The 27,475-nt window shown below is 39.8% G+C and overlaps 4 protein-coding genes, 1 long non-coding RNA gene and 1 pseudogene across 10 annotated transcripts; 3 read left to right on the top strand and 3 right to left on the bottom strand.

The window, feature by feature from the left end:
- The first annotated feature begins 956 nt into the window (after positions 1-956).
- LOC123466280 lies at positions 957-2,417 on the top strand. 4 transcript variants are annotated; one of them, XM_045170059.1, is made up of 6 exons: positions 957-1,227; positions 1,296-1,481; positions 1,540-1,605; positions 1,673-1,850; positions 1,905-2,010; positions 2,178-2,417. In XM_045170059.1, the coding sequence occupies exons 1-6, from the start codon at positions 1,086-1,088 to the stop codon at positions 2,178-2,180; spliced, it is 681 nt and encodes a 226-aa protein (XP_045025994.1). In that variant the 5' UTR covers positions 957-1,085; the 3' UTR covers positions 2,181-2,417. The 4 variants fall into 4 exon arrangements, with proteins under 4 accessions (XP_045025994.1, XP_045025996.1, XP_045025993.1 ...); XM_045170061.1 differs by lacking the exon at positions 1,905-2,010 and having other exon boundaries at positions 1,673-1,853; positions 2,274-2,417; XM_045170058.1 differs by lacking the exon at positions 2,178-2,417 and having other exon boundaries at positions 1,905-2,116.
- On the bottom strand, positions 1,689-3,329 carry LOC116935936. Of its 2 annotated transcripts, none has more exons than XM_045170057.1 (6): positions 3,115-3,328; positions 2,888-3,034; positions 2,664-2,834; positions 2,410-2,599; positions 2,277-2,337; positions 1,689-1,856 (listed from the first exon to the last, which is right to left on the bottom strand). In XM_045170057.1, the coding sequence occupies exons 1-6, from the start codon at positions 3,182-3,184 to the stop codon at positions 1,833-1,835; spliced, it is 663 nt and encodes a 220-aa protein (XP_045025992.1). In that variant the 5' UTR covers positions 3,185-3,328; the 3' UTR covers positions 1,689-1,832. The 2 variants fall into 2 exon arrangements, with proteins under 2 accessions (XP_045025992.1, XP_045025991.1); XM_045170056.1 differs by lacking the exon at positions 1,689-1,856 and adding an exon at positions 2,019-2,122 and having other exon boundaries at positions 2,194-2,337; positions 3,115-3,329.
- A 1,235-nt stretch (positions 3,330-4,564) lies between these two features.
- On the bottom strand, positions 4,565-7,553 carry LOC116917816 (annotated as a pseudogene).
- An 11-nt stretch (positions 7,554-7,564) lies between these two features.
- Positions 7,565-12,111, top strand: LOC116916427 (protein FAN). 2 transcript variants are annotated; one of them, XM_045170054.1, is made up of 14 exons: positions 7,565-7,755; positions 7,906-8,109; positions 8,182-8,479; positions 8,597-8,946; positions 9,012-9,236; positions 9,312-9,608; positions 9,687-9,814; positions 9,953-10,316; positions 10,405-10,595; positions 10,656-10,836; positions 10,920-11,008; positions 11,071-11,130; positions 11,246-11,351; positions 11,445-12,111. In XM_045170054.1, exons 1-14 carry the CDS (start codon positions 7,742-7,744, stop codon positions 11,665-11,667), a joined length of 2,730 nt encoding a protein of 909 aa, XP_045025989.1. In that variant the 5' UTR covers positions 7,565-7,741; the 3' UTR covers positions 11,668-12,111. The 2 variants fall into 2 exon arrangements, with proteins under 2 accessions (XP_045025989.1, XP_045025990.1); XM_045170055.1 differs by having other exon boundaries at positions 7,566-7,779.
- Positions 12,112-18,117: 6,006 nt separating this feature from the next.
- On the top strand, positions 18,118-26,955 carry LOC116916429. Its single transcript, XM_032921679.2, is given in 7 exon segments — positions 18,118-18,783; positions 21,784-21,894; positions 21,996-22,160; positions 22,162-22,239; positions 24,306-24,363; positions 24,527-24,738; positions 25,542-26,955. Coding segments are annotated over 7 exon segments (1,971 nt in total). The 5' UTR covers positions 18,118-18,249; the 3' UTR covers positions 26,355-26,955.
- On the bottom strand, positions 24,130-24,619 carry LOC116916432. Its single transcript, XR_004390643.1, has 2 exons — positions 24,503-24,619; positions 24,130-24,427 (listed from the first exon to the last, which is right to left on the bottom strand). It is a non-coding gene; the product is annotated as an uncharacterized LOC116916432 (long non-coding RNA).
- Positions 26,956-27,475: the final 520 nt, after the last annotated feature.

Genomic DNA, 27,475 nt, shown 5'->3' with positions numbered 1-27,475 from the left:
AGGAGATTACTGTGTCCCGGTTCCTCCATCTGAAAGGCAACTTTACGTTGATTACAAATATAGCCCCTTTGAACGAGAGGACTATGTACAGGCTACTAGAAAATTCTTCCCTGCTGTAAGCCTAATTGAGATGCTATTTTGTTATTATTCTCCAAAATTTGCCGAACAAGTTCGCAGCTTAGGCGTGTTAGGACACGTTTGAATTTCTGACGTACACCATGCAGCGAATTCAATCCCTTACATGCGTGAAATCGCTCACATGACCGGTATAGAGCTGCGCGGTAAACTTTTAAATAAAAAGTGAAAACCCTTTTGTAGTTGATTACAGATGCATGGGTAAAATGATGCTGTTTCTGACTTCATATTTGGAGTCAGCGTGGAAATATGGGTATATGGTGTTATTTTCATTAATTTGTGCGGTAGCATAGTGGAGTTATCTTTTTTACGACACATTTTTTCTAAGGGAAAAAACGACGAAAATCGTTTATCTTAACACGGCGGACTTTCTTCGGAAAAAAATTATGTCTAAAAAAACTAACTCCCGCAGGCTACCGCCCAAATTAATGTAAATAACACCATATACTCAAATTTTCACGCTGACTCCAAATATGAAGTCAGAAACAGCATAATTTTACACATGCACCCACAAATGATAAAATTATAAGTTCCGCGCAGCTCCATGAGAACCACGCGCTCAATACCTGACGACGACGACGTCTATCAAGCATATATACAAGGAATTTATTTGCTGTTATAAATAGGTGTATTAGCCTATAATTTGTGGATCACTAAGTAGAAGACTAGAAGAACAAGCGCATAACATAGCGAGATAGCTATAGAAAAGCGCAATAGCAGATCGTTAAAGAAAGTTAAGAAAGCTTTTCTCGACATCTAGCGGCACGCATTCGATTTAGTAATTGGTAGCGGCTAGCAGACTCAAAGACTAGCAGACGCAAATTTACTGACACTTTTTTTACAATTTTACATCGCAAAGACCGCATGGATCCGTCAGAAGTGCTTAACAATTTCTTGTGATTCCTTATCTATTTAAATTCTACAATTTGTAAGTTTTCCAATAAGGAAAAATGAGCATAGATTCAGTTGCCGAATACCTGCTCTTTTTGCAGTTGTACGATCAGTACAAATTAGATTGTGTGAGAAAAGGAAAGACTCCAAATGGATTGCCGGTTTTTCTTTCAAATCTGAAAGATGCACAACGTGTGACTGGTAAGACTTATTTAATTTCAAACTTAACTTTTTTTATAATAAGTCATGTTGTGCATTGATTTATCAAGAACATTCCTCAGTTTCAGCTGATGTGGCTGTATCGGGATTGGTGAACACAGATTCACCATTTAAATCGTGTGGAACTTTTCAGGAAATGAATAGCCACTCGACTGAGGCAAACGAGAGAAGAAGAAAAAGAGCGCTGACAATGCGAAAATCTTTAATGGCTTCTTCTTCAATAACAGAAGTGAAAGGTAATTCCCAACAATTGCATTAATGAAATGTTTTACGTAATATAATTTTTGTTTTTAGACAATCCATCCCTGTCTCCAAGTTGCAACAGTGGCGTCGTTTCACGTCAAAAGATGATAGCGAAACGTATGTTATAATGAGACGTTTTATAATTTTTTTGATATTTACATGTATTATTTTGCTCACACACTAGGTTTCAACACATCTAATACGTTCAAAATGCATGTCTATTTAATGCCTCACATTGGATGGCTTGGGACGAGAGCTTCAAAACAAGAAAAAAGTAATTTGGCTGACATATACGTTTCCCAGCGAGTGGTGGATTTCAACGTTGAAAATACTGAGGAAGAAAACTACGATGCTATTCTAAAGTAAACAATTTGTTAAGTTTTAGTTTTGTCTCTTAACCATAAATAATTATTTAGGGTTTATCGCGATATTTCGCTGGTATCTTTTGTGGCCCAAAGAGCTGACGGAAATGCTAAGACTTTACATTGTCTCCCTACTCTTAAAAGTGCAGAATTAAGAAAGGTATTGACTTAGTTTAACATTTTGGATTTATTGGCATTTTTTTTTTATCTACACCCTCCGTACATTTAACATATAATCAGCTGCTAATACATTTTCTCCTCCTCGATCAGTTCTAGAAAATGAGACAAGTAATTTTAATTTGCCCAAATGTGTATGTGGTATATTAGTAAGAAAGGCTGTCACCTTAAACAAGCTGGAGTTCCCCAAATGATGCAGCTAGAATGCAATAGTTTGACAACAGTCTCTGAGTGGTTGTTGTCACTAACTTGCATTCCCACTATCGCCTTACTATATCCATCAACAATTCCATGAACAACAAATCCCCATCTAAAAAATTATATGTTTTATTGAGTTACTAAATAGTGATATAAAAAGCCATAATATAATGTATATAATTACCCATCAAATTTGTGGAATCCATCCATGTGCCGCATTTGTAAAGGGGAATCTGCGTGATAAACCACACGAGGAATCTGTTTCAAGCCAGGTTTAGCCTTCTTCAGCCCAATTCTAGCATAGGAAGCTCGCAAACGCTTTTCTTGCAATTTGTACCCATCTGCAACAAGTTTGCCTTGCAACAACTGTAGACCTGTGTTTCAAAAAACAACTTCAGTAATTGTAATGCTCAAAGGATTTAAAAAAAGAAAGATTACCAAACTTGGGAAACCTTTTGAGCATGTTGGCAATGACAATATCGAGATCATTATCAGAAATGTTGGAGTAGCTTCCTCTTATTGATAAACCATATTCCTTGATTCTGCGTTTAAGAGTTGGTTCACTGATCTGCATCAAAACAGAAATCCCACGAATTTTGAAATCACATGCTAGAAAAAGAATTTGTTAGTTAAGGCTGATAATAGTTTTTGCATTGTGATACCAAGATAATCTTTCAGCTGTTCAACATCAACAGGTTTTTTTCTATAGTTGGTTGCTGCTTGCTCTTCATTAGCCCCATGTAAAGCAGGGAAAGCCGGTTGCTCTGTGAAAACATTGTATCCAGTACAGAAGTCAGGAAAACTCAGTCCTGAATTGGATACATTAAAAATAAAACAGTGAACGTAAATTTAAGAGTCATATAAGATGTGATCTTCATTTGTGGAATACCGATAGTGCCAGGTAGAAGATTATGAGTGTATTCTAAATACACTTGTTGTAGTTCATTAAAGGTAGCCATTTTGTTTACTTATTAATTGATTCAGAACACTGCTGATTTGGGAACAAAATAAGTGACTGACATGGAGTGTGTGACTGAGTGTGACTGTGTGAACGAAATAAAAACAATATGATGTGTGCTTCCCGCAGAATGACCGTCTACCAAAACTGCCGGTTAGCAACTCGCCTGCCTTCCACCAGATGTCGAGACAAGACATCCCATACCAAACTAAACCTGAATATGAATTTTAAAGTGAATTTGATTTTTGATTTGATTTTTAACTTTCGACTTTAAAATTTTGATTTTTTTTTTACTTTTGACTTTGTCTTTCACTCCACATCTGAAAAGATTTTCAAAATATTTTTGATTTCGTTGTTGGTCTGATTTTTAAAAATACTGATATTTTTTAAAAATTTTTCGATATTTTCGATCAAATAGGTGTGAGCCAAATACCGTGCCATACTAAATCATGTATTTTATGCAAAATTTTAAATTTGGCAAAAATGAAAAAGTGGGAAAGGTATAGCCTTCCCACTTTTGTCAAAATCGACTAAAAACGACATCTCTTGAAATTCTCCAAAAATCGGACGGCATAATCGAAATTGAACGCTGATTTCGATTTAGTTATTGGTTTTCTCTTTAGACTAGCCGTTTTAAAAATTAACGAAAACAGTTCTGTTAGCGCACCAACTTAATTTATGGTTTTTAACATTTAAATGAAAAACTATAAGACCAATAGAAAAATAAACCTGATTTCAGTCATTTTCATTCAATTCTGAATCGAAATCATGAGTTTTAAACCAAATTTGAAATTTGGTAAAAAATGAAAAAGTGGGAAGGGTATAGCCTTCCCACTTTTGTCAAAATCGGCTAAAAACGACATCTCTTGAAAATCTCCAAAAATCAGACGGTATAATCGAAATTGAACGCTGATTTCGATTTAGTCATTGGTTTTCTCTTTAGACTAGCCGTTTTAAAAATTAACGAAAACAGTTCTGTTAGCGCACCAACTTAATTTATGGTTTTTAACATTTAAATGAAAAACTATAAGACCAATAGAAAAATAAACCTGATTTCAGTCATTTTCATTCAATTCTGAATCGAAATCATGAGTTTTAAACCAAATTTGAAATTTGGCAAAAATGAAAAAGTGGGAAGGGTATAGCCTTCCCACTTTTGTCAAAATCGGCTAAAAACGACATCTCTTGAAAATCTCCAAAAATCAGACGGTATAATCGAAATTGAACGCTGATTTCGATTTAGTCATTGGTTTTCTCTTTAGACTAGCCGTTTTAAAAATTAACGAAAACAGTTCTGTTAGCGCACCAACTTAATTTATGGTTTTTAACATTTAAATGAAAAACTATAAGACTAATAGAAAAATAAACCTGATTTCAGTCGTTTTCATTCAATTCTGAATCGAAATCATGTAGTTTTAAGCCAAATTTGAAATTTGGCAAAAAAATGAAAAAGTGGGAAGGGGATCGTTCGGATATCATTTGTCTAAGCAACGTTCGTAAATCAAAACATTCCCTTTTCGTTTTCCCGGGTGGTTTTGCTGTCCGATCATACAAGACCCTGGTAATTCCTGGAACAATTAAGACGGCTTCAACCAACTTTTCTACAACCTAACAAGTGGTATCCATGTTAAATGCAATATCAGTTTTCGTACATGTATCACTATTTACGTACCTCTTGGGGCAGATGGGTATCAGGAATTGCGTGAAGTCCAGTCAGAAAATCCTTTGAAAGGAATGGTCGGACAACGACTGATTGCTGGCATGATGGAATGCGTTGACTCGAATCGCGATAAAGGTGAAAAGGGATCAAGACGAGTGCCATCTGGGCTAGCTTCTTATTGCAACCTGATTCCAGCAATACTTCGTTAGCCAAATAAAATCTGCTTACCTAAAATACGCCAAAATGTTTCTCGTTAAGTAGGTAGATGTCACGTTTGTCACCGATTCACGCACAGGTTTTCCGAATATGTAGTAAACACGGTCGATATTATGGGACACACGCGGTATTGAGCGGGCGTAGGTAGCTAGATCATTCCAGTTTGGTTGTGTCTGATTAGAGATCAGTTCTACGCAATAGCTACAAGTTCAGCAATCTTCCTCCAAAGAAGAGAGCAATCTTTATAAAACTCCGCCACACAACGTCTAAACTGCGAAGCTCTTGTATCTGAACACCGACAGCGCGAATAGGCAGTAGCGTGGCAACGTACTGGTTGCGACTGGACAGCTCTTTCAGAAGAACACACTCTTCTTCCAACGTTGCGATTTCAATCCGATTGAGCAAGGCATGTTCCTTGGCTACCATGTTGGTATAATCGACCATCAGACGAATCAGCACTTGCGTCTCACCGAAACCAGCTTCCATGAACGGTTCTTCGGCGAAAATGATTCGGATTGACAAACCGCGCGAAGAAGCCATATGCTAAGTGGACTCAATTATATCCGGCCTCGAAGTCCCTGTATTATTTTCATTTATGATGACAGGCTATATAGTCTAATACATGCAACAACAAAAAAAGAGAAGGTTGATACCTTGTCTGAGAAGTAGAGTATCCCAAGTGAGATTTGAATCGTTAGCCGTTCCATTTGCCACTTTGACAAATGTATCGCCAATAATTCGACGATTTTCTATCGGATTAACAGTCCGACACAACGACAAAGTTTGGCGACCATGCACGTTGGTGGAAGCATCGTAGAAAGTCAAACATGCTTTAACAACCTAAAACCATTTGAAAACGTCAAATCTGATCGCTAGTATGAAGAAGAAATGAGAAGCCACTGTCTGTAAAAGAACTCGGTCATAGAACAAGAATTATAAACCGTAGAATTTGAGATGTGACAGGACAACGTATCAATTAATCTCGTATCAAATTATGGCCAATCATAAGATTCTGACTGGTCCAGAAAAGTATCTCAAATTACCCGAAGATTGAGCCCGAGTTGCTGTAAACTAGTAACGACGTGCTCGGATTCGTTTTCACGCAGGAAACCGTTGTCGATATGGATGGCCTGCACTCGCGACGAATCATCACCTGGAGAAGTGCTTTAAGGATAAGGGCAGCACAAACGGCGGAATCGACTCCACCGCTTACCAGCATGAGCACAATATTATCAGGTCCGACAATGCGCCGGATGTAATCGATACACTGCTTCTCGCGTTTCTCCAATGTGAAACCTCCTTGCAATCCACAAATGTCGAGAAGAAGTTATGCAAAATTTTTCGTCCTGTAATTTTACACCAGCCATTTAGATCAATATTTTGCAACCAACATACCGTTTTCAGTCAAATCATGGAACTGGACTCCGTAAAGACGGTGTTCAGTATCAGCAATAGCGGAAATAATATGACGCTGGGAGAAGTTTCGCCATAAGAGGCCATGTTAAAAAGGCCGAAAAACGGCCAATTTTATATTATTTTGGGAGGGTACTGTAGTTTGAATAATAAAAAATTAATACAAAACAGAATTGGTTACCTAATTCCTTGTTGGGCAGGCCATAATAAATTCCCAGCATTAGAAGACCGCAAGTAAAGATTGATGGGTCGTATAGTGGGGCATCCGCCGTCGTAAACTGAGTTAGGACCTGTTCAAAAGTAATGTAAAATTCATTATTTGCTCAATCATTTCATTAACTTGACCCTGAACATATGTATACACTTCCATGTTTCCAAAAGTAAAGTGTAACAATAACATTAAGTAACAATCCAACTAAAAAATGTCTGTGATTTGTTTCTGGTTTCAATCCTTACCTCCTGAAATTTTAATTGCTTTATAGCCTTGTTGAAGCAGAAGGGCAGCTGGGGTTTCGAGGGCTATAATATCAGATTCCACACATTGTTCTCTAACTCTACAATCCATAACCTAAAATATGAATTTTTTAATTAATACATTTTTTATATCATCTATCACCCATGGTTTTTCGGATGGGTGTCTGCCTGGGAAGCTGAAGAATGTAGAATAAATCTCCACTTGTGAAAACAATTGATCTAAATTAATATGTCATGTGTTGTTTCATTTTACCAATTTACCAGTTGTTTTACAATACTTGCAAAAAGAAACAAATGGATCATCCTCCAACTTTAGGTTTTTTCTGCTAATTTAAGAATAAAAGTCACTTTATTAACATGTTTTCTACGGAAGAACAGAATGCCAAATGACCTCCTAAATTTTCAACACCTCGGGTAGAGCCATGTTTTTTTTGGTTTTTTTTTTTTTTGCTGAAAATGATCACCAACACGCCATCTAGCGGCTAGGATTCAAACCTTTATGAACATCCTCAGTTTTATATCCCATGATTTAGGGGGGTAATTTGGTGTTCCGTACCGCAGATGCTATCCACGAACTACCGTCGTCATTCATGCAGTTTACATCCATGGTTTACTAATTCCTTCTTGAGAGGCATCATCACATGTCTAATGTTTTGGTTTGATTTGTTCTGACATCAGGCTAGTAGTATAGCTTCAGTCTCGACAGTGTAAACCAAATACATTATACCAGTATTCTGTTATTTTTTTAATCATCTATGAATTGTTACCTCACGCATTGATTGTACATGTAAAAAAATGCCTGCATCAAGGTCAGCTCAAATTGTTTAAGTTAGGTATTAGCCAAATAGTGGTATTATTCTAATAAATAGCAATAACATTGAAATAAATTGTTAGACAAGTAAAACTTTTTTAAAGGAAATAATAGGTCCTTACTCTGTGTTATTTAAATGTGTGTTTAGGTTTTCATTATTACTTCTGGAACCAGGTGAAATTTATTTTGAAGACTTTAGTGTAACATACACCTGTACAACACAAGACAGTACCATCCAATCCCAGCGTGGCCGCTTGCGATTATGCTCCAAGTCAGCAATGTTTGAACCAGCAGATGTCAAATACCCCATTCTTAAAATTAGCTTGAGCTACTGTAGTTCTGTTTCCAAGGAGTAAAAAATTCTTACAGCAGATGCCATTAAAAAAACAACAATTAATAAATTTTTTTTTTGTAAATTTGTTAGGGAAAATTCTATTGTCATACAATGTAACCAACTTACAGAAATGTTGGCTAATAATATTGTGGCGCCATATGTTTTCTTTAAAAAGACCTTTGTACTCAAATTCACATTTCACTATGCAACCAGTGAAGAATGCCTGTATCGCCTGAGCCAGCTACACAGGGCATCAACCTTGCCACCAAAAGAACAGCAGGAAATGATGGAAGCAATAATTCATTCAAGGCATGCACGAGTCCAATTTGATCCTTGTTGGCTAGAAGATCTACATGAAACTGTACAGTTTGAAGCCAAAGTCATTCAGGTTGTACAATATACTTAAAATTTTTTTTTTTTTTAGCTTATAGCTCCTTTAAAAAAGAAAAATTTTCTGTTTGTTTGTTTTCGTTTTGTTTTTTGTTGTTGTTGTTTTTCTGCTAAGGTTTCTCCGTTGGTGTCCAATCCAGGAAGAGTAGTAGTGACATCAGCCAGACTATATTATCAACCATACAACCGCGAACCTTGTCCAGTCATAAAGATACGCCTCGCTTCTGATATAGAACGCGTTGCTAGAAGACGGTATCTGCTGCAGAATTCGGCTTTAGAAATTTACTGCAAGGAACATTGCACCCCAAAATATCTGTTTCTAGCGCTCGACAGCACCAGCTTGTGTGATGAGTTATTCAAAACATTGGAACCCAACAATAAGCCCAATATCGGTCTCGATGTTGCAACATTGCAGTGGCAGCATGGCATTCTATCCAACTATGAGTATCTCCTCTTCCTTAATAGGTAAAATCTTCAATGCACTCGATTACAACTAACTATACTGTATTCCTTTTTGAATTCTCAAATAGCGCTGCGGACCGAAGTTTTAACGACCTAACCCAGTACCCTGTTTTCCCTTGGGTTGTAAAAGATTTCACCAGCGCCAATTTAGATTTGGAAGATCCTTCTATTTATCGTGATCTATCATTGCCAATCGGTGCTTTGAATCCGAACCGCCTTAAACAGTTGCTTGAACGCTTTAATGACATGCCAGAGCCACGGTTCTTATATGGTTCACACTATATGGCACCTGGGTATGTTCTTTAATTTTACTTGTTCTTATTTTTCCACTGCTCTATGCAGATTTTTTTAATGGACATGTTGTTTAGGTTTGTCTTATTTTATTTGGCGAGAAAATATCCGCAACTCGTGTTGTGTCTGCATGGAGGCCGCTTTGATCACCCAGATCGCATGTTTAACAGCCTTCAACAGACATGGCAGAACGTTATGAATGGAGCGGCCGACTACAAAGAGCTAGTGCCGGAATTTTATGACGGTGAAGGCGAATTTTTAGTCAATTATTTGGATATTAATTTCGGCCATCGAAGCTCCGATGGCCGTGCCGTCCAAGATGTAGAGCTTCCACCGTGGGCCAAGTCCCCTCAAGAGTTAATAGTCAAACTGCGGTAAGTTAACACTGGTGATTTTAAATGGTTTCTGTTTAGAACAATTCCTAATCTATGGCTCTGTTAATTTTATTCCAGACAAGCTCTCGAGTCGGAGCACGTTTCAAAATATTTGCACCTGTGGATTGATTTAATATTCGGTCACTTGCAGAGAGGAACGAAAGCGATCGAAGCAAGAAACCTCTTTCATCCGCTTTGTTACGAAGGTAATAATAGTAGGTGTACGAATCGTGATGCGAGGCGCTTTATAGGGCTCAAGTGCATAAGCAATTGAACGCTTGTTATCAGAATACCTGAAAGCTCAATGTTAAATACTACTACACTTATTCCCCGTGCTATGGCAGGCTCCGTGGATTTATGTACTGTAATCGATCCTGTCACCCGCCTGATGTACGAGATTCAAATTCTTGAATTCGGCCAAATCCCTCGACAACTGTTTACGAAGCCGCATCCTGCACGATTTGCTGGGCTGATTCCCACGCCGTTGTCACTGATGACGTCACCAGACTTACAAAATGGTTCATGGGAGGAAGAAGACGGAGTCGAGAATCGAACCAGATCTTGGTCGCAGAGTCGCCTCTGTGATCTGAAAATCCACACGGTTTTTCATGGGCATAAGAAATCGGTGACGGGATTAGCTTTTTATTCGCAAAACGATGACGTACAAGTCGTCTCCGTGTCCCTCGATGGATTCATAAAAGTCTACAAGTAACGCACGCGCATCGTTTTTCCTTTGTTAAATCACGCAAGGGATGAATGATAGGTCATCTGAAATAAAACATTTACTTCTTCGCAGGTTGCGTAATGGAAAACAAGTTCTATCGGTTAATCCGATCGAATCTAATCCATTAACGGCCTGCCTCTGCCTTCCAGAGTCAAACGCCCTTCTTCTGGGTACGCTACAAAATGAAGTGGCTCTCTATCAGATCGATTGCTGCCGACTGGACAACGTGGCGTCAGTTCATGACGATAATGTTACAGCCCTTGGTAAGCAACAGTTAATTTACAATTTGTGCTGCTTAACCAGTTGTACATGTAATATGGTAGGAATTGGGAAGGATGAGAAAGATGGTAACGTGATCTTGGCTTCAGCATCATCCGACTGCAGTGTCAAATTATGGCGCATCCACCGGACTTGCAGTTTTTCTCATTTCCGTTTTCGTCCAACTACCGATCTCATAGCGGAATTGGAACACGATTCGTCTGTCGTCTCATTGGATTTCCATCCGTATGGATCCACGAAAAACCTTGCTCTTTTCAAGTTAAAGTTATGCAAACTATTTTAAGCGACTTTCTTGTGATGATTTCTAGTGGTGGATTGAAATTAGCTACTGGCACTAAAGAGGGCCAGGTTCATCTATGGGAAGTTCCAACTGGCCTGCCACTTGACGCTCTCCCTGGTGAATTACTTTGTTTCATCTTTATAGGAATATTATTAATTTTGAGTTTATTTTTGAACCAGGTCACACGGATGAGGTGTCCGCTGTGAAATTCAGTCCAGATGGCTCGAAACTGGTGACAGGTTCAGTTATTTTCCTTATATATCTCGATGCGCATTCAACAAGTGGATTCTTAATAAGACGAGGAAAATAATTTTGTTTTTTTTACGCTTTTTTAAATTTATCATTTTTAAATAGTGGGTCATGACGGTTTACTCCAAGTATTTCAAGTCGATATCGATCCACCCCAAATGGTGGCCAAAAGTGAGGAAATGGTGGCACACGATAAGCACGAAGATTTCCGGTAATATTTATATTGAAGCCAAAGTATCGCTATGGGCGCACTTTGTATCTACATGTGGTTGGGGCTAATTGACCGTTGTTGCTTATTTCTTAGGTGCTTAGCGTGGGACGGTTTGTCCATCCTGTTGGGCACGGCCCGTGGGGAAATGTTAATCTTCGACTTGGTTGCCTTCAAAGTGGTACGTAGGGTCCAGGCTCACGCTCCAGGAGCACTGACATGCATAGCTGTTGCACCAATTGTGGACGATTTGGTTGTGGTAACTGCCGGTCAGGATGGCCGTGTATGCCTCTGGGGATCGGATGCAATCATCCCTTAAAAAGACCGCCAAGTTCCTCAGGATAATCCTGCCGTCGCCTTCTCCTTTGTTACAACCCTTTCCACACAAAAATATAATTCCAACATCATTCACCTCGATATAACAATGAAGCTCTCTTATTGACGTCTGAGTATCGCATCTGATTTTAAACCAATTGGAAGGAAAAGAAAAGTCATTGTTCCCCGTCCAGCAGTTTGGTAAATTACATTCGTCCAATACATAGAATATTAGTATTATATGGTTATTAATTTGCATCCACGTCTACGTAATAAAAACATCTACTTATCTTTGAATTGTGTAACCCTCGAAATTCAACTTTGAGGGACCCGAGATTTCGCGCTAGTTGGGAGAGAATCGGGTTGATGATATTCTCTAGAATGAAGTTGTTAAATGTTTCCAAGCGCCTGGACGGAAATACATGAGCCATCTACGCGTTGCCACCCACATTGTATACAACTTTTATCTATGCGGCTTGAGACTGAACCCGATAATAAAAACCCGTCCGCTTGTGAAATCGTGAAATGACGACAAACCACGACAAAGAAATAAAAACGAAACAGTCAGATTTTATTGCTGTTAAAGTTCCTCTTGTTTCAGATTTTTTTGTTTTACTGCGTTCCTTGCATTTTGCTCACTTTTGAAGCAGAAAAATGGACTTGGTTTGTTATCCCAAGATGTAGACAAAAACGTTGTCATTGCACGAGCAAAGATAGAAGGAAATCCTTTTTCGACGAGTGCATCTTCCGTCTCCATTGGGTTTCATCGCTTAGCAATTGTACACACGGCGGTGAGTGCGCCAGCTTACAAACTTGATGTTCCAGCACCTATGGAAAACACACAGCCCACTATCGGCCTTCATCCTCTCTGTCTCCAGGGACTGCGTATCCAGGATCAATATTTGCTTGCAATAGCAAGAGAGAATGAGAAGTGTTTTTGCCCCGCCCGGCAACCGACAACAACCGCAGCGTATAGCGATGGCGAGCTGCTTCCAGACAGTTCATTTTTCTTTTTTCTTTTTTTTTTTTCATATTCTATTTTCGGACAAAAATCCTGTTCTTGAACCGTGAAGATTCATTATTGATAGAGCTCTTTTATGGATGAAAGTATTTGGCAACGAGCTGATGGAGATAACGCGTTGAATTGAACTGTAAACGACGAACGATAGCTATACACTCAAAGACAAAAAAGCCATCAATCGATATACACCATCCAAAGTCGAGTAGAAGTAGAAAGTACAATATGCAGTCCTAGCCTGTCACCTGTTTCCGAGAACCAAAAGTCGATGATATACGTACATAACTCCGTTCGATATCGAGCAGCTCTTTTCGGGCGTAGATGATGCTAGAAATTCCTGGTATACGCAACGGACTGTCCTCTTTCATAATGTGCTTTACTTTGTCATAAGCACCATTTGTTCTCTAGTGGACATATTCGTTACTTTGTAAGTTTTTATTTTTATTGCAAAGAGGAAAGGGAATAAACGACACGAGTCTTCCCGGCGCACAATCACATCAGGAGCGTGATGCGATGACTCAGGAAAACGACCATTCTTTGTGCACACATAATACAGCATACATATGGGGTAGAGTGCACAGTAATGCAACAGAGCATCAGAAGAGGGTTGATCAAAAGAGTTCCATTCTTTCCCGTATGCCCTTGCGCCATCATACATCTTCTTGGTGCTTTTTTTTATATAAGCTTCAAGGACACGAACAAATAGCCGAACTAAGAGCATCTGTGCAAGAAAAAAGGCAAGTAAAAAAAAAAATTTATAATGAAAAAATAAGAAAATATAATAAATACTGATGCAATAAACGCAGGAAATAAGGTCATCGAATGCTTTTATGTTGGTTACGGTATATTATTCGACTTCTTTCCTCTTCGCTCCGCGCTTTCTAAGGAAATAACTCTATTCATTTTCTGCCATCATTTGTTGTCTACTGCTGGTGCCCGTCATCGAGGCGAATGCAGAAAAATAACGAAAACGTATCGGTCGCCGGTTGTCGCCCCGCTATGTATTTATATCTGTGCAGCATTACGGCTATATACGCGAAGGATTTAGCGGCCGTCGTATTACATACTAGTTGTACAGCGCAGTAGATGCAGTGCGCACCAGCTTAAGCAGCGGGAGCCTTCAGGTTTGATCGATCACGCTAGAAGGGATTATATATTGGTGCCAAAGCTCTCGCCTCTCTCATTCTCCTCTTCTGTCTCTCCTTCTTCCTCTCTCTCTCAAACACACACACACACACACACACACACACACACATACATTTTCTCCCTCTTTTCTTTCTAATAACCTTCTTGGGTTGGAAACACAACAAGGCACAACAAGGCCTCCGGTCGGATTGACTCTATTACCTACACCCAGGCTGCCGTGTAAGAGAGGAATCCTACCGACCGACGAATCCTTCTTCGTGACGCATGGTTCGCCATATTTCTTTCGCCCTTCAAGTGAACACGTTCGCTATACTGCACGCACCACCATTTCAACGGCGCACATCCTTTTTCCTGTTCGCGAACCAGAAGCCATTTTCTTCATTTTCGTCTCTATTTGTTGGCCAGATTGCTTTTCAACAGAGCGGACCACCGAAATATATTACTGTTCATCACAACTTATTGAATCGCTCCTAGAAGTGATGAAAAAGAAAAAGGGATGGAAATTTAAAAAGAAAAGAAAGAGAAAAGAGGCGTGTCGCGTGAATTTGGATCACAAAGGGATCTACAGTATATCGCTGTTGTTCTTTGTCTTTCTTCTTGTCACCAGAAAAAAAAAATCGATTTAAGTTTGACGAGAGCTGCCATTATTTCAGGCGGTTACACTTATTGCTTAGATGATCATGTTAAAGCCAGATCAAGGGCAATTTCAATGTACTGACATATGAAATCTGATCTACGTAATTAGCTGGAATAGAGATTGTGTTCCAGACTGATGACGTGTTTCCCCAGTAGATTAGCGTAAAATTAGCCTCAGGATAGAGTACATGCACTCCAAAATTCGGCAAGGAAATGATTTCGTTTGATGTTGCGTAAGGGATTACTCTTCCATTACAACGAGACAGGCAAAAGGAAGGACGTTGTCGAAACGATCTGACGTCATCATATAATGAAAAATGGCCGAGATATCCTTATGAAGTCTGTAACTCAAACCGTCAGCGTTGGCTTTGGCAAATTAGTCCACTTGCAAGTAGAGTCAGAGAGGGGAAACATGTAAGGATGTGGCGGTAATTCTAGGGTCGCAAGCTAACTCGTTATTCACTTTAGTTTCAAGTTTGCTGATACCTTCAGGGAATTTTACGGAGGGGGCAGAAAGAAGTCACTGCCATCATTAACTTTCTTGTGACTTGTTACACAAAACACATTTCAACCCTTTTAGTTGTAACATACGTATCTAAATCAGGAAAAGCCTCTTTGCTAACTACAAGTTTTTAATGATCATTCTGCAGCAATTGCCTCGTTATTTGGAGTGGAGAAACAGATGCACAATAACGTACAAGAACACTGGGTTCATAAATTGTAGCCTTGAATGTGGATTATGTTATGGTAAATAATTGTCAGTTCCACTTCCTTCCAGTTTGAATGCGCTTTCCACTCATTCTGTCTGATGTCGCATTGCGCAATGGCTAGCTTCGCTCAAGAAGCATAGCTAGGCCTGATAACGAATTACTTATTCATGGCTTCTTCTGCCTACACTACGCTAACGAAACATGAAAACAGACTTATAAAAGCCAAAGCTTTAAAACAAAATGCAGATCCAAATATATATATATTTTTTTGCATTCTAACCGCGTTACTTTTGAAGTTGGCAAGCCGATTACGTAACTTGTATCTAGCTGTGAAAGTTTGTCTTAATAGGGAAGAAAAAAAAAGTTTGACAAAAAAGAAACATATCGCATTTTAACCATCCTCACGAAACAAGTTGAACAAAAATAGACTTTTGGGAGTCGTTCTTCCACATTCGTCATGCTTAGAGCCCGTTAGAAGTATAACTTAGGTAACGGTATAAGACATACCTTCTCGTATACCAAGGGACTCTGAGTTCTAGCAGCGAAAAGCTACTTTCCAGTAATTCTAGCGAAATCAGTTTTAGAAAGGCTGGTGTATGCATCAAATGAATTTTATTTAGAATTAAAATAGGAAGAATATACTGTACGTATTTGTTTTTAAAACCTGATAATTTAATTTATTTGAGGAATACAAACGGGGTGCGTACAGCAGGGGAAAAGGGTATAGCAGAAAATAATGAAAAATGTGTTGTTGAAAGAATAGTAAAAAGATTCCTATTCTTCATCACCTGCTTACATATACGTATAAACGCTTCTATGATCAAAATCCATGAGACATCATGACAATTACATAATGTATTTTCGTCTTTCAAATTCCTTTCCCTTTTTCATCTTTGAACAGTCTCTCACTCGCTCACTTCTTACTTTACCAACTGGGCTCCAATAGACTATAGCCTTGGTATGAAATCAAAGTTTGCCTATTCGTTTTTCACAAGAAATTCAGAAGCCCCGGGATTGGATAAGAAAAAAAAAGGATCGAACATTTCCCTTTTGCTCTCTGGTCTCATATTGTGTTCTCATCCCCGTCCATTTTATTGAAAAGTATATTTTCGTTTACAGGCCAATAGATGAAACGTGAAGACCTCCACATTTCCATTTTAGACCGTTTTGGCCATCTTTAAAAGGCATTCTGGATCGAAGGGCGGTTGCAAATTGAAGTAAAAAAAAAAATATTTGTGCTATTCAATATGAAAATGTGGCTATGTAATCATTGCATTTGACAGAAAAGAAAAAAAAAAGACGGATTACAAGCCAAGGCTGCGATTGAACAACCGATGCGGCTTGACGTAAACTGGAAATCTGATTTCCTCCATCTTTATATACTTTGCCGTCTTTTCTACGTTGGCGTTCTGTATAATCTGTAAATTTTTCTTTTTTTATTATTATTTTTTAGGTCTTTAAAATGCATTTCTCAAGTTTTTACGAGGCAGCCGGCTGTATAGATTATTATGTTTAACTGTTATGCGGGAGAACGGGATCCGTTATCTTGGTAAAAACTAGACGGCATCGTTGGGTACTGTGCTGCTTCTTTTCGAGCTGACGGTGTTACATCGGGCATCTAAAATTTGATGTCGAGTCCATTTTGTTGCGTCAATACACTACAACGATAAAAAATACGATGCCATACGCTACGAAACCAAGCGCTAGAACAATTTGGAGAAAAGATCATTGCAAACCGAAAAGTATCCGTCGCAAAGACTTGCGTCCTCCATAGTAGTTGGTCTCCTTGCCAGTTCCACTAAAGTCGATTTGGAACGTATCATTCTTTCGTTTCTTTTTCTTTCTCCCCCCTCCCCCTGGAGCTTCAATTAAACCGCGTTAAAATATTAATGGTTTTCTTTTCTTCTTTCCTTTCATAAAAAAAAAACAAAAAAAAACATCGGAAGTGCTCGAACAGTGCCGAGGCACACAGTAACGTACGCATTGCACCAACGGCGCATTTCTCGTTCTCGAGATTGTGACTTAAGGGTGTATGAAACGCGATCGGTGAACTGACAACAATAGAATACGCATTTGATTGTGAATTTCTCCTGCACTGTCATTGCGGCAGCTGATTCTGGTCTGTCACGCTCGTTCAAGTCTGCGTAATATTATCAACCGCATATCCGTTCTCCTTTTACAAAGAATATATTGATCTCTAATTTGGACCACACAAAAAAACTAGAGCCACTGATCAAACGGTGAAGGGTGTTGGGGAGAAAACGCGTGCAAATAGGAGGCCAAATTGTTTCTCAGAAAAAAAAAGATCTTTGAAAACGTATACGAGATATTAAATGGTACGAAATGAGTGACTAGTCAGGAAGCAAAAACTTGAAAGCTTAGTTTTAGCTGAACCTATAAATTGTGAATTCAAACTTCGAGCAGGTGTTTGAACCCAATTTTTCAGTATGGGTAGAGCTCATTGTAAGCTTTCTTCTTCCTGTTATTGACTTTTTCTTTTTGTTGCTACAGCCTATAAAAAAGAAAAACCAATAACCAGCTAATGTTCCTTAACTTAGTTGGACACGCGAGATTTCTTTTTAGGTTCTGCCCTTTGCGTCTGTCCTTGCACACTATAGACCAGCTTGTCTACATAAAAATATCAATAGAGAGGAGAAACATTACGCGTGCTTACGTCAATGTCGGTAGTGCATGAAGTCATAATTTAGGGCGCGATTTTGTCAGTTGGAATGAAGCGGAGCTCTTTTATGCTCTTAGCTGCAAAAATACCGGGCTGTTTTTAATGCACTTTAGGCGAAGAGGAAAACAGCCAGCTGGGATCAACTTGTTGGTTGTACGCAGTCTCGTCGAGAGCTCCCTCCTCCTTCTCCACTGGGGGTTCTAGTGTATAGGGGCAGAGCACGTTTTTCGCGCCGACGTCCATCTATATATGTAGCTCACGGGAGACGAAACGTTCTTGCTTGTTCGTTGGCTACCGTTGCCGTTGACGGTACGATCTTTCATTCCGACCGCAGTGTCGTTTAAAGTTCCGGGCCACCCACCTGGCCGCTCTTTTGGCTCCGAATCCGTCAGCCCAATGGACGGAATGGCGGCCATGGATCGCTTAGAGGATTCCATCACCAGTCATACGCTACAATTGAAAGAGTTCCTCGAAAAAGCCAACATTACCGACGAGGATCTGGATTATTTTTTCAACTACACCGTTGTGCTGGTCCAAAAAACGGAAACCGTCACGTCGTCAACGATAGCTGGGCTGGACAGCGATGTCTCAGTCAGCAATGAACCTGACCCTGTGGACGGCTCGTACACTGGTTGCGGAATGGGTCTTCACAAACCTTCCGTCCACCTGGTTCATGGTATTTTGAGCCTCATCATCTGTCTTGCCGGCTGTCTGGCCAACATCGTTAATATCGTCGTGTTGAGTCGTCGAGAACTGAGACGCAACGCAATCAACCGCATCCTCTGCAGCCTGGCCGTCGCCGATTTCCTGCTAATGCTCGAATACATCCCATTTGCCTGTCACATGTATCTTTTTCCGGGAAGATCTCTTCAAACTCGTTATTCGTATTCCTGGGCCGTCTTCGTTCTCTTTCACGCCCATTTCACACTGGTAAGAATATCGTGTTTTAGCCTGTACACATGTACACAGTCCATGTTATCTTTAAAATGCCGATCCTATTGGGATCTTTTATCGTTTCTTTGCTTATAAGACGTGAACTATTGATGCTGTAAGTCCGACAAACAAGATTCAATAGTGTCTCGAACAAGAATCGGCTGTAATCGTTTTATTTCCTGTCCAGAAAGCTTTATTTTCTCCCCACAAATTGTTATCGTGGACCAAAAGAGTGGGAGCTACTCCAGATGGTAGACTAATACTAAAAAAAAGGCGCCGAAGACCTATTTACCACGTTATTTACCACGTTTCTGAACGAATGTTTTCAATGTGAAATGCGTTCTCTATTATATACGTATTTTCAGAAACGATAGAACTCAATAACACTTCGACTCGTACGTATAGAACGTTTTCCCTGTAACGCCCATCCGTACACTGTCGTAGCCTAGAGTAACAGAAAAGAAGGAAAAAAAGAGCCATTGCATGATTAGAATTGGTTTTTTTTGTGTGTTGACGCTTCATGTTCGCTGTATATTTTTATGGGCGTTATATACGTTTCGTTTATGTTGTACGTATAGCTATAGCGTCTATCCTTCTGCGTCAATATTTGAAGGGCGTCAATCCACGAAGATTGCCTATTGGGACCCTCAGAAAAGTTTTGTTCTTTTATGTACAGCTACCACGCTTGAGATTATCTAACTTTTTTTTGGCGTAAAATTTGGGGATTTGTATGAAAGTTTACATCGGTTATACTACAAAGGAACATGTAGAACTCTAGTTATGGGTTTAGTGGCTCCTATTACTCTTTATACATTGTTGAGATCGACACGAACGTCGATTTGCGATGGTCTCGACGGAGTAAACAATGAAAAACGAGCACACGCAATGTAACCAGTCCGAAACTATCTTTGAAAAAAAAAAATTTAATGGAAGAAAAGTTTCTAGAAACAAAGGTTTTGTATTTTGGGGTTCAGAAGTGACTTGAGGTCCGCCTTGTTTTTTTTTCTGTTCCGTTAAATCGTTTTTACACGTTTCGTTCTTCGAATGGTTGGTGTAGCAGAGGACGTGTAGTAGATTCGAATCCAGATTCTACTTAGAGAGGCAGATTTCAATCAACCCTCCATTACTTCTTCGGATTTTATTTTTGTGCTGATTTGACAGTCCAAAAGCGAGTGGAAAAAAATACAACAAAAACTCTTGGTAGGCAAAAAAAAAAAACTATTCTTATAAGACTCTAAGTTCAGTCACTTCTGCGCCAACCTTCTAACGATTTCGGTAGATCAAAGATTCACTCCTCCATCGGCTATATCGTCGGAGACATAACATTCCCTCTCAACTTCACAATACTAAATTATGCTTTCCCCTGTGGCCAAGAACGTCCGTAACCTACAGCCCGTTCCTGCCGTCGATACAATTGTGTTTTCTTCATGTGCAGTCAAGAAAATGGATATTTTCAGAAGGAAACGCTGAAAAGAATTGTCTACAACGTCATTTTTTTTCTGAATTTTAAAGTTGACGCTGACAGGGTGGTATTCAAAATCGAAGATAGGACTAGTATACGTAACGTGTCTCCATGGGATCTGTACGGACACCATCTGACTGTGCTATGCAATCAATGAAGTAGACGTGGCTGAAATTCAGGAGAACCCAAAAGAAAATTGAGTAACAAACGAAAGACTACGCTGGCTTATAGCAATATAAACGAAACCTTTCTTTCCAACATCCGATTGCGGCGCATTTGCCAACAATAGCTGTGGCTTCACTTTTCATTGTACCATTTTGATTCGTCGTGTAATTTGGTCCCAACACTTCACCCAATTTCGTGGTTTTAACGACTCATGTCTTTTATCTCCCTTTCTCTACAATCATCATTCGTCGATTTTCACCAAATCTCTTGCGATTCATTATGATGTCGTGACGTTCAAGGAACAAAGAAAAGGAAGGTAAAAGACGGTTTAAACCTTTTCATCGCGTTCTGTGCATCAGCAATCAATCGAGAAGGAAATTCATTATAGTAGATAATGATTTTTCTTCTCTTTGCCAGAAAATTGGAATTGACAGTGCAGTGCCATCTCGAAAAGGAGTGAGCACGAAACGATGGCACAATCTCTTCGATAACGTTATGCAGTGATGCAACGTCAGTCAACGCAAGACTGCAGAAAATCCCTTGAACGCATGTTTACCATGTTAGATCGTTGTACCGATGGCTGACATGCAAAAACCTAACAACAAAAAAACAATTCCAATCAGTTTTGCTTTAACTTTTTCATGAATGTTTCCCTCCCCCCATCCCTATCCGATGAAGCGGCAAGAAAACAACAGGATACACAAACCTTTGGTTATAGATCTGGCTTTGTCAAGTAAAGGAGGCAATGTCGATGTAATCCCACCTAGTACGGAGGTTCGGCATGTACCAGTGATGCTCAAGTATAGCTAATATGCTCCATTGAATCTTTCATTTCACTATGAGATGCATGTTCCACTTTTCCTTGTGTTTCTCACATCTTTTCTCCCAGTCACTGCCTTATTCATTTTTATTGTGTCAGACGTATATTTTTTCCTCGTTCGCCAACCAATGGCGTTTTGTGTTTGTTTTCCAAACAAGAACAGCGTGTCACGTTCACCACTTCGTGTGGATCTTGAGTAAGGGACATGCGAAGGCACATAAAAGAAAGGTTTTACCGGATGCGAAACAAATTGCTTTTGATACACGTTAGGAAACGGACCAGGCTATTGACTCTCGAAGCTGTTTGATGCCGTTTCACGGAAGTGAGAGACGTGATTGGCTGATTGATAGCTCAGGCAAGAGGAAAATTGATTGCGTCGTCATTTTTTTTTTTTAGATATTCGTTGACTTCCACGTTTCTAATGTGACATGATCCGGCTTTGCACTTAATTGAAAAATTGAAATATTCTTTTGATTTATTTTTCGAAATTTATTTTCTCGGTTGTGTTGATTCGTTCTTCCACGTGACGTTGGAATATTCACTAACGCAGGTAGCGCACACAGTATCGATTTGGCTGACTCTGTCGCTCGCTTTCTGGCGCTACGAAGTACTGAAAAACGGAAGGCACCAACGTCGTAAAAACGGACGTCGTTGTCACCAGGTACGAATTGCAAAAAAAAAAAAAAAGAAAAAGTTCATTTTCGTTTTGGATTTTCTGCGATTTACTTGCTGATTTTCATGCATGTCCACGATTAATGGCAGGAGCGCTGTACACGAACCATCGCCATGGCTTACATTGGTTCCGTCTTACTTTGCATACCGTCGTTTATCACCTTTGGCATACAGTCGGAGCCAATCAAAAACAACGATTTTATGATTAACCAAACCTTATCAAAAGCTTCTTCATGGGGATCGTCTACCTCACCCGCCGCTGCAGCCCGACGTCGTCATATACAAAGTGGATTTGAACCGCATCGCCAAAAACCACGATGGCATTATTCACAAGGTACAGGTTGCAGTTTAAAATCTTTTTACTCCTCCCCGAAAAAAAAAAAAAAAAGGTATGATCCTTACGACAAATATGTTTATTGCTCCGGATGCGCATATTGGCCTATCAGAGGCTTTGCATAACGAGAAGCGATAGTTTGACGTCAGTCCTCAGATTGCGGGCCTCTGTTTGGGATCTGTTTACGGTTTTCCTATGTAACACAAGTGCCTCCAAGGAATATCTATAACTACATTCTTCCAATCGCTTTGGAATTTATCCCATTAATTGGATACCTGACTAAGGTTTCATCATACAGATTCGAATTTGTTATTGTCGGAACAGTTGAAAAGACGTCAACACAAGAATTCAAAGAACATTCTTCGTTTGTTCTCGCGTACCATTGGACTCTGCTACTATGAAACACACGTATATACGTGAGCATTTGTACAACGGCCATTTTCATTCCCATTAAAATCCTTTTTCTTTTGTTGTCGTTTTGGTCGTCTTATTTTATCTGTTTACAAGCTTAAATTATAAATGTTTCAACGACTGCGAGTTCAGCGCCCACATTTAAAAGCCATTATGCTTCGACTACTATATAATTCATTTTTAGTATGAGTTTAAGCACAGCGCATACGCACTAGGTGAATTTCAGATGCCACTATGCACTACAAAGTAGACATAAATTAATTCTCCGTTGCTGTGCAGTATTCTGCGGAAGCCGGCTTTAGTCTTCAACTATAGGAAGTAAAGTTGGAAAAGAGGGCAACGTGTAATTGATTATTCATGGCCATATCCTCCTTTTACATTAAATCAAACGTTAAATCCAGTGTAATCTCAGCGTTTTCGATCGAAACCCCAATACCCTCCAGCAGAAAAATGGCATTACAAACCTGGCAACAAGTTAATAATCCGACTTCTTTGATGGATACACTAGAGAAAGGATGGCTGAAGTACTTACTTTATTACTCATGTTCAAAGCGCTCACACTGACGCTGATCTACCGAATCCCTCCGTCTCCCTTCATGTTATTCTATTTATTATCAGTAATGCCTTCGACCGTTATGGATATCATTGTCATTCGACAAATTGATCTTCTCGTTTGATACAGCGTGGCCTCGTGTTTCATCCTCTTCGAATTCCCTTTAATTGTTGAACTGGATGCTTCTAAACATCAGCACTGACAACACATTCAAAGCTCTCATCCCTGTATGTAGTATAAACTAAATTTGGGAAAGAGCGGGAAAGAGTTAGCCTATTCCAAGCAACCTAATAAGACGGCCAGTCTGTGATGCTTTGCTACTTCAATGACGTGGAAGCAAAAATTGTGCCTATGGAGTTAGGCATGTAAAGCGAATTTGATGCAACGTTGCTGTAGGTTGCGCAAGGAATTGTGGGCTTCTCCATCTACGTACACGTGTCCTCAGTAGCTCACATATCAAACAGAAACCGTCTTTCATCTGACCCACCAGCTCACCCGTCAACCTTTTCGTAAGACGTCATATTTTTTGCAATCTAATTATATATGGATCGATATTAAGCGACACGCTCTATATCTCCTTCTCTTTACTTCTTATTAGTGTGACGTTCACGGGGAGCACATAGCGCAGAAGGTACAAAATCTATTTCTCTCTTGAAGCAAATAAACCATGCGATGTGGGGTACTGCAGCGTGAGTTGAAAAGGAGGAAGAGGGTACGCCAGAAAAAAAAAAATAGAGCCCTCCTAAAGGATGATTGGTGAGAGAGCCATTATAAAATAATCATAACGATGAATAAATGAGCGATGGACGAGAGGGACCAACGGACTTTTTAGTGCACTTGGAAAATAAATTCTCCAAAAGTATCAGTTGCTCGTTGAACCTAATTGGTTTTTGAAGTTTGGAAAATTTAGTGGTGAAAGAAGTCCATTAAATGTGTGCAAGAGAGTATATCTGCGTATTGATTCATAACAGAACAACAGGTCTTTCTCGAATAACGACGTGTTAGAGAATCGGTAAAAAATTGTAGCGTGCGAGCTCAATGCATTCTTCGATGCTCGCTGACCTTTTCATTAAAAGATAACGTATTCCATTGTCAATTTCAGGCCCATTTGTGGGCGTACTCGGTCGTCATGAAACTGGGACCTTGTCTGGTGTTGACGGGTAAGTGTTGAAATGAAATTCGCGTGTGTTTTCACTGTCAAATTTCCGGCTCTCGCTATACATTCTGAAACATTGAGCAAAAAAAAAATACGAGAAAGGAAAACGATGCGATATTTTATTATTCGTGTTCGTAACTGACAGTTTCCTGTTTGTGCGAAATCAGTGCTGACTTGCTGGCTGGTGCGAAGACTTTGGGAAGCTGAAAGACATCACCAGTCACTGACTGCCAAGCTAAACAACGATGGCCGCCAACACCAGCTTCAAGAGCAGCACCCACAACAACAACAACATCAGCAACAACAACAGGGACCAATGCCGACACAGCCAAAACCAACTACTCCGTTGCTCCGGACCCGTCATGAAAACGTCAACCAAGTCAGTTTTGATTTTTTTTTCACACTTCTCTGTGATGTAATATCTCTAGCCAATGGGATCTGCTTGTGTTGAACGAAACTACCACATCTAAATGTGATGTATATATATATAACTTTGTGGTTGGCAACTTCCCGCTTCGCGAGTCGTGACTAGAGTGTTCGGAAACAACGCAATCATTGCTATCATATAGCTACTTAGCGTAGCCTGCAAACCCTAACTCGATTTTGGAAGATGCACATCGTACGTCAGTTGATTCAATTAGTTTTTCCTGATGACGATGCCCGCCAACTTTGTTTGGCGAGGAATAGTTGCAATCTCAGCGTAGAATTATGTGGTTTACCAAACGCAATCTTAAACGAAAAGGAGCTCATTTTAATATTCCCCTCCCTCGGCTGAAATGGGAGACAGCTAAGAAATATTTGAACTAAAACAGAATGATTGATTTCTTTTCTCGCGAAATCCCCCCCCCCCTTTTTTTCATTTGTTTAAAAGTATTTAAATTTACTCGAAGTTAGACAAACATTTCATCATTTTTTGTCATATTAGAACTCGATTGAGTCTTTGTTTAAGCCGCACCTTTTGCCGCATTGAAAAACATAAAAATAACGAATTAAACAAACGACAAATTGAGGGGTGTCTCGTGATGGTTTCAACTGCGTACGTGCCATTACTTGCTTGCGTGTGTGAAACAAAGAAAAAGTTAACCCGTATCACATCGACAAATGCATGATATCAAAGAAGAAAAAAAAAAAAATCCGTAACTTGATTTATTGTTTTTTCCCATCGAATTTAACGGTATGCAGATCAGCCTGACTCAGCAACTGGAGATGAGGCAGCTCAACTCGGACATGAATCGTGATGCGGGTGTCCAGATCATAGTAACAGAAGCTGCGATTGCCGACAATATCGAACCGTCTAGCGACACTCGCATCGTGAAACGTCCCTCGCTGGCGGCGATCACATTGAGCAGTGGCGATGCCGTTCGAAATCGTCAATCAGAACTTGTTATTCCGAGCCGCCATCGTCGCAAACTTTCGGTGGTAGAGTTTAGCAGCATCGTTATGTCGACTGCTTCGACTTGTTGTGATCGTGAGGACGGCGGTGTGAAAACGGACGCCGAATCTAAAGCAGCGACGGTCGTCGAAAACGAAGAGACTGTGCTGGATGCATCAGCGCCGCCACACTCTCATGTGACTACCCTAAATTCAACCAAATCGTTGCGGCACAAACATCAAACGGATAGAACGACGCGCATGTTAGTGGCCGTATTGGTTCTCTTCCTAGTGACGGAAATCCCGCAAGGAGTGATGGCGCTGCTTAGCGGTGTTCTCGGACGACAGTTTTTCATCAAATGCTATTCGACCGGCATGGGGGAAATCTTGGATCTGCTCGCACTGCTCAATTCGGCCATCAACTTCCTGTTGTATTGTTCGATGAGCCGTCAATTCCGCCGAGCTGCCCGCTCTCAATTCCGGCGACTTTTTGGCACAATGACGGGCGGAAACGACTGCCACGGTGGCTCACCAGTCGACTGCTTCTTTCGTCCCAAGCTCCTGACTCAACCACAGCCCATCAACATTTCACCATCCATTCCAACTAGATGCACTCAGCTTTAAAACATTATTTAGGCACTGCACTTTTGCCCATGCCCTTGTCCGGCTAATGTCGGCATATTGGCTCATGTGTTCATACTATTTGAATAAAATGTATACCATTTTTATTTGTTGTTAATGAAACTTTCATTGTTGCAAAAAAATGAAAAAAACAAAAATAATCTTTGAAATGAAAATTGGCCAATCAGGTCACTGTTGATACACAAAAATCTTCTTACTACCAGTGGATGGTGCAAAGTGTTTTTGTTTTTTTAAAAGAAGGTGGGCTAATCATAGAGATATTCACCCTTCTTGTTTTGCATTGATTCGTTTTTTTTTTAATCGTCTTGCTGCTTTTAGAAATAAAACCCAGTGGTCCAAGGCCTGAATGGGGTATGAGACGCTAATGTGATTTTTATTTTAAAAAACGTTAAGAAATAAGAAATGATTGAAAAAGACGACCAGAATAACAAAGTACACTACCATTGTGACCTGCTGAAACGACAAGAGTGAATGTGTTTGGAGCAATTGACATCTAACCGTGAGTGAATTCCGTAAATGTGCAACATTTATTGTGTATTTGACTGAAATTGCAAAATAAAAAATACAATATTTGGCAAAATTACTCGAATGCATTGCAACGTCTTCAATTGTAAACGCACCACTTCAATAAGGAAAACTGAAGTAACTCGATTAGAATTAGTCCTATTCCACGTATGCCACATGCCAAACGACAAGTTTAAGTTGATCATTGAGTATGACAACCTGTGTACGTCTGTAAATAGAGACTGGGTGTACGCTGATCAACTGAACATTGTATTCTCAGTGTAGGGGTCTAAGTAATCAGTACAAGCAATCTCAAACTTGTGTGTACACAAAATTTTCTTCGCGTATTTTCTGCATGTGCCCGTCCCCGTCTTTACAGTCTCAAGTGCTGATTCGCCCAGTCGAGGGAATACTACAAGAAGGGCAAAGAAAAGAGACGAAGATGAATCGGAATGATGATGACGGGAGATGGCGGCAAATCGAACGGAAACTTTGGGGATAAGGAGTAGCGGAAATCTCATTACGAGCCCTCCTCTTCCCAGCAGTACGTAGCTCGTCTTCCTCCAAGTCTCATCCGCTACGTTCCACCACATTCCATC

The sequence above is a fragment of the Daphnia magna genome, linkage group LG2 (assembly GCF_020631705.1).
Source record: "Daphnia magna isolate NIES linkage group LG2, ASM2063170v1.1, whole genome shotgun sequence".
Classification (NCBI taxonomy): Eukaryota; Metazoa; Arthropoda; class Branchiopoda; order Diplostraca; family Daphniidae; genus Daphnia; species Daphnia magna.
Note: the sequence above shows the minus strand (reverse complement) of the source record. Positions and strands in the feature narration are given on the sequence as shown.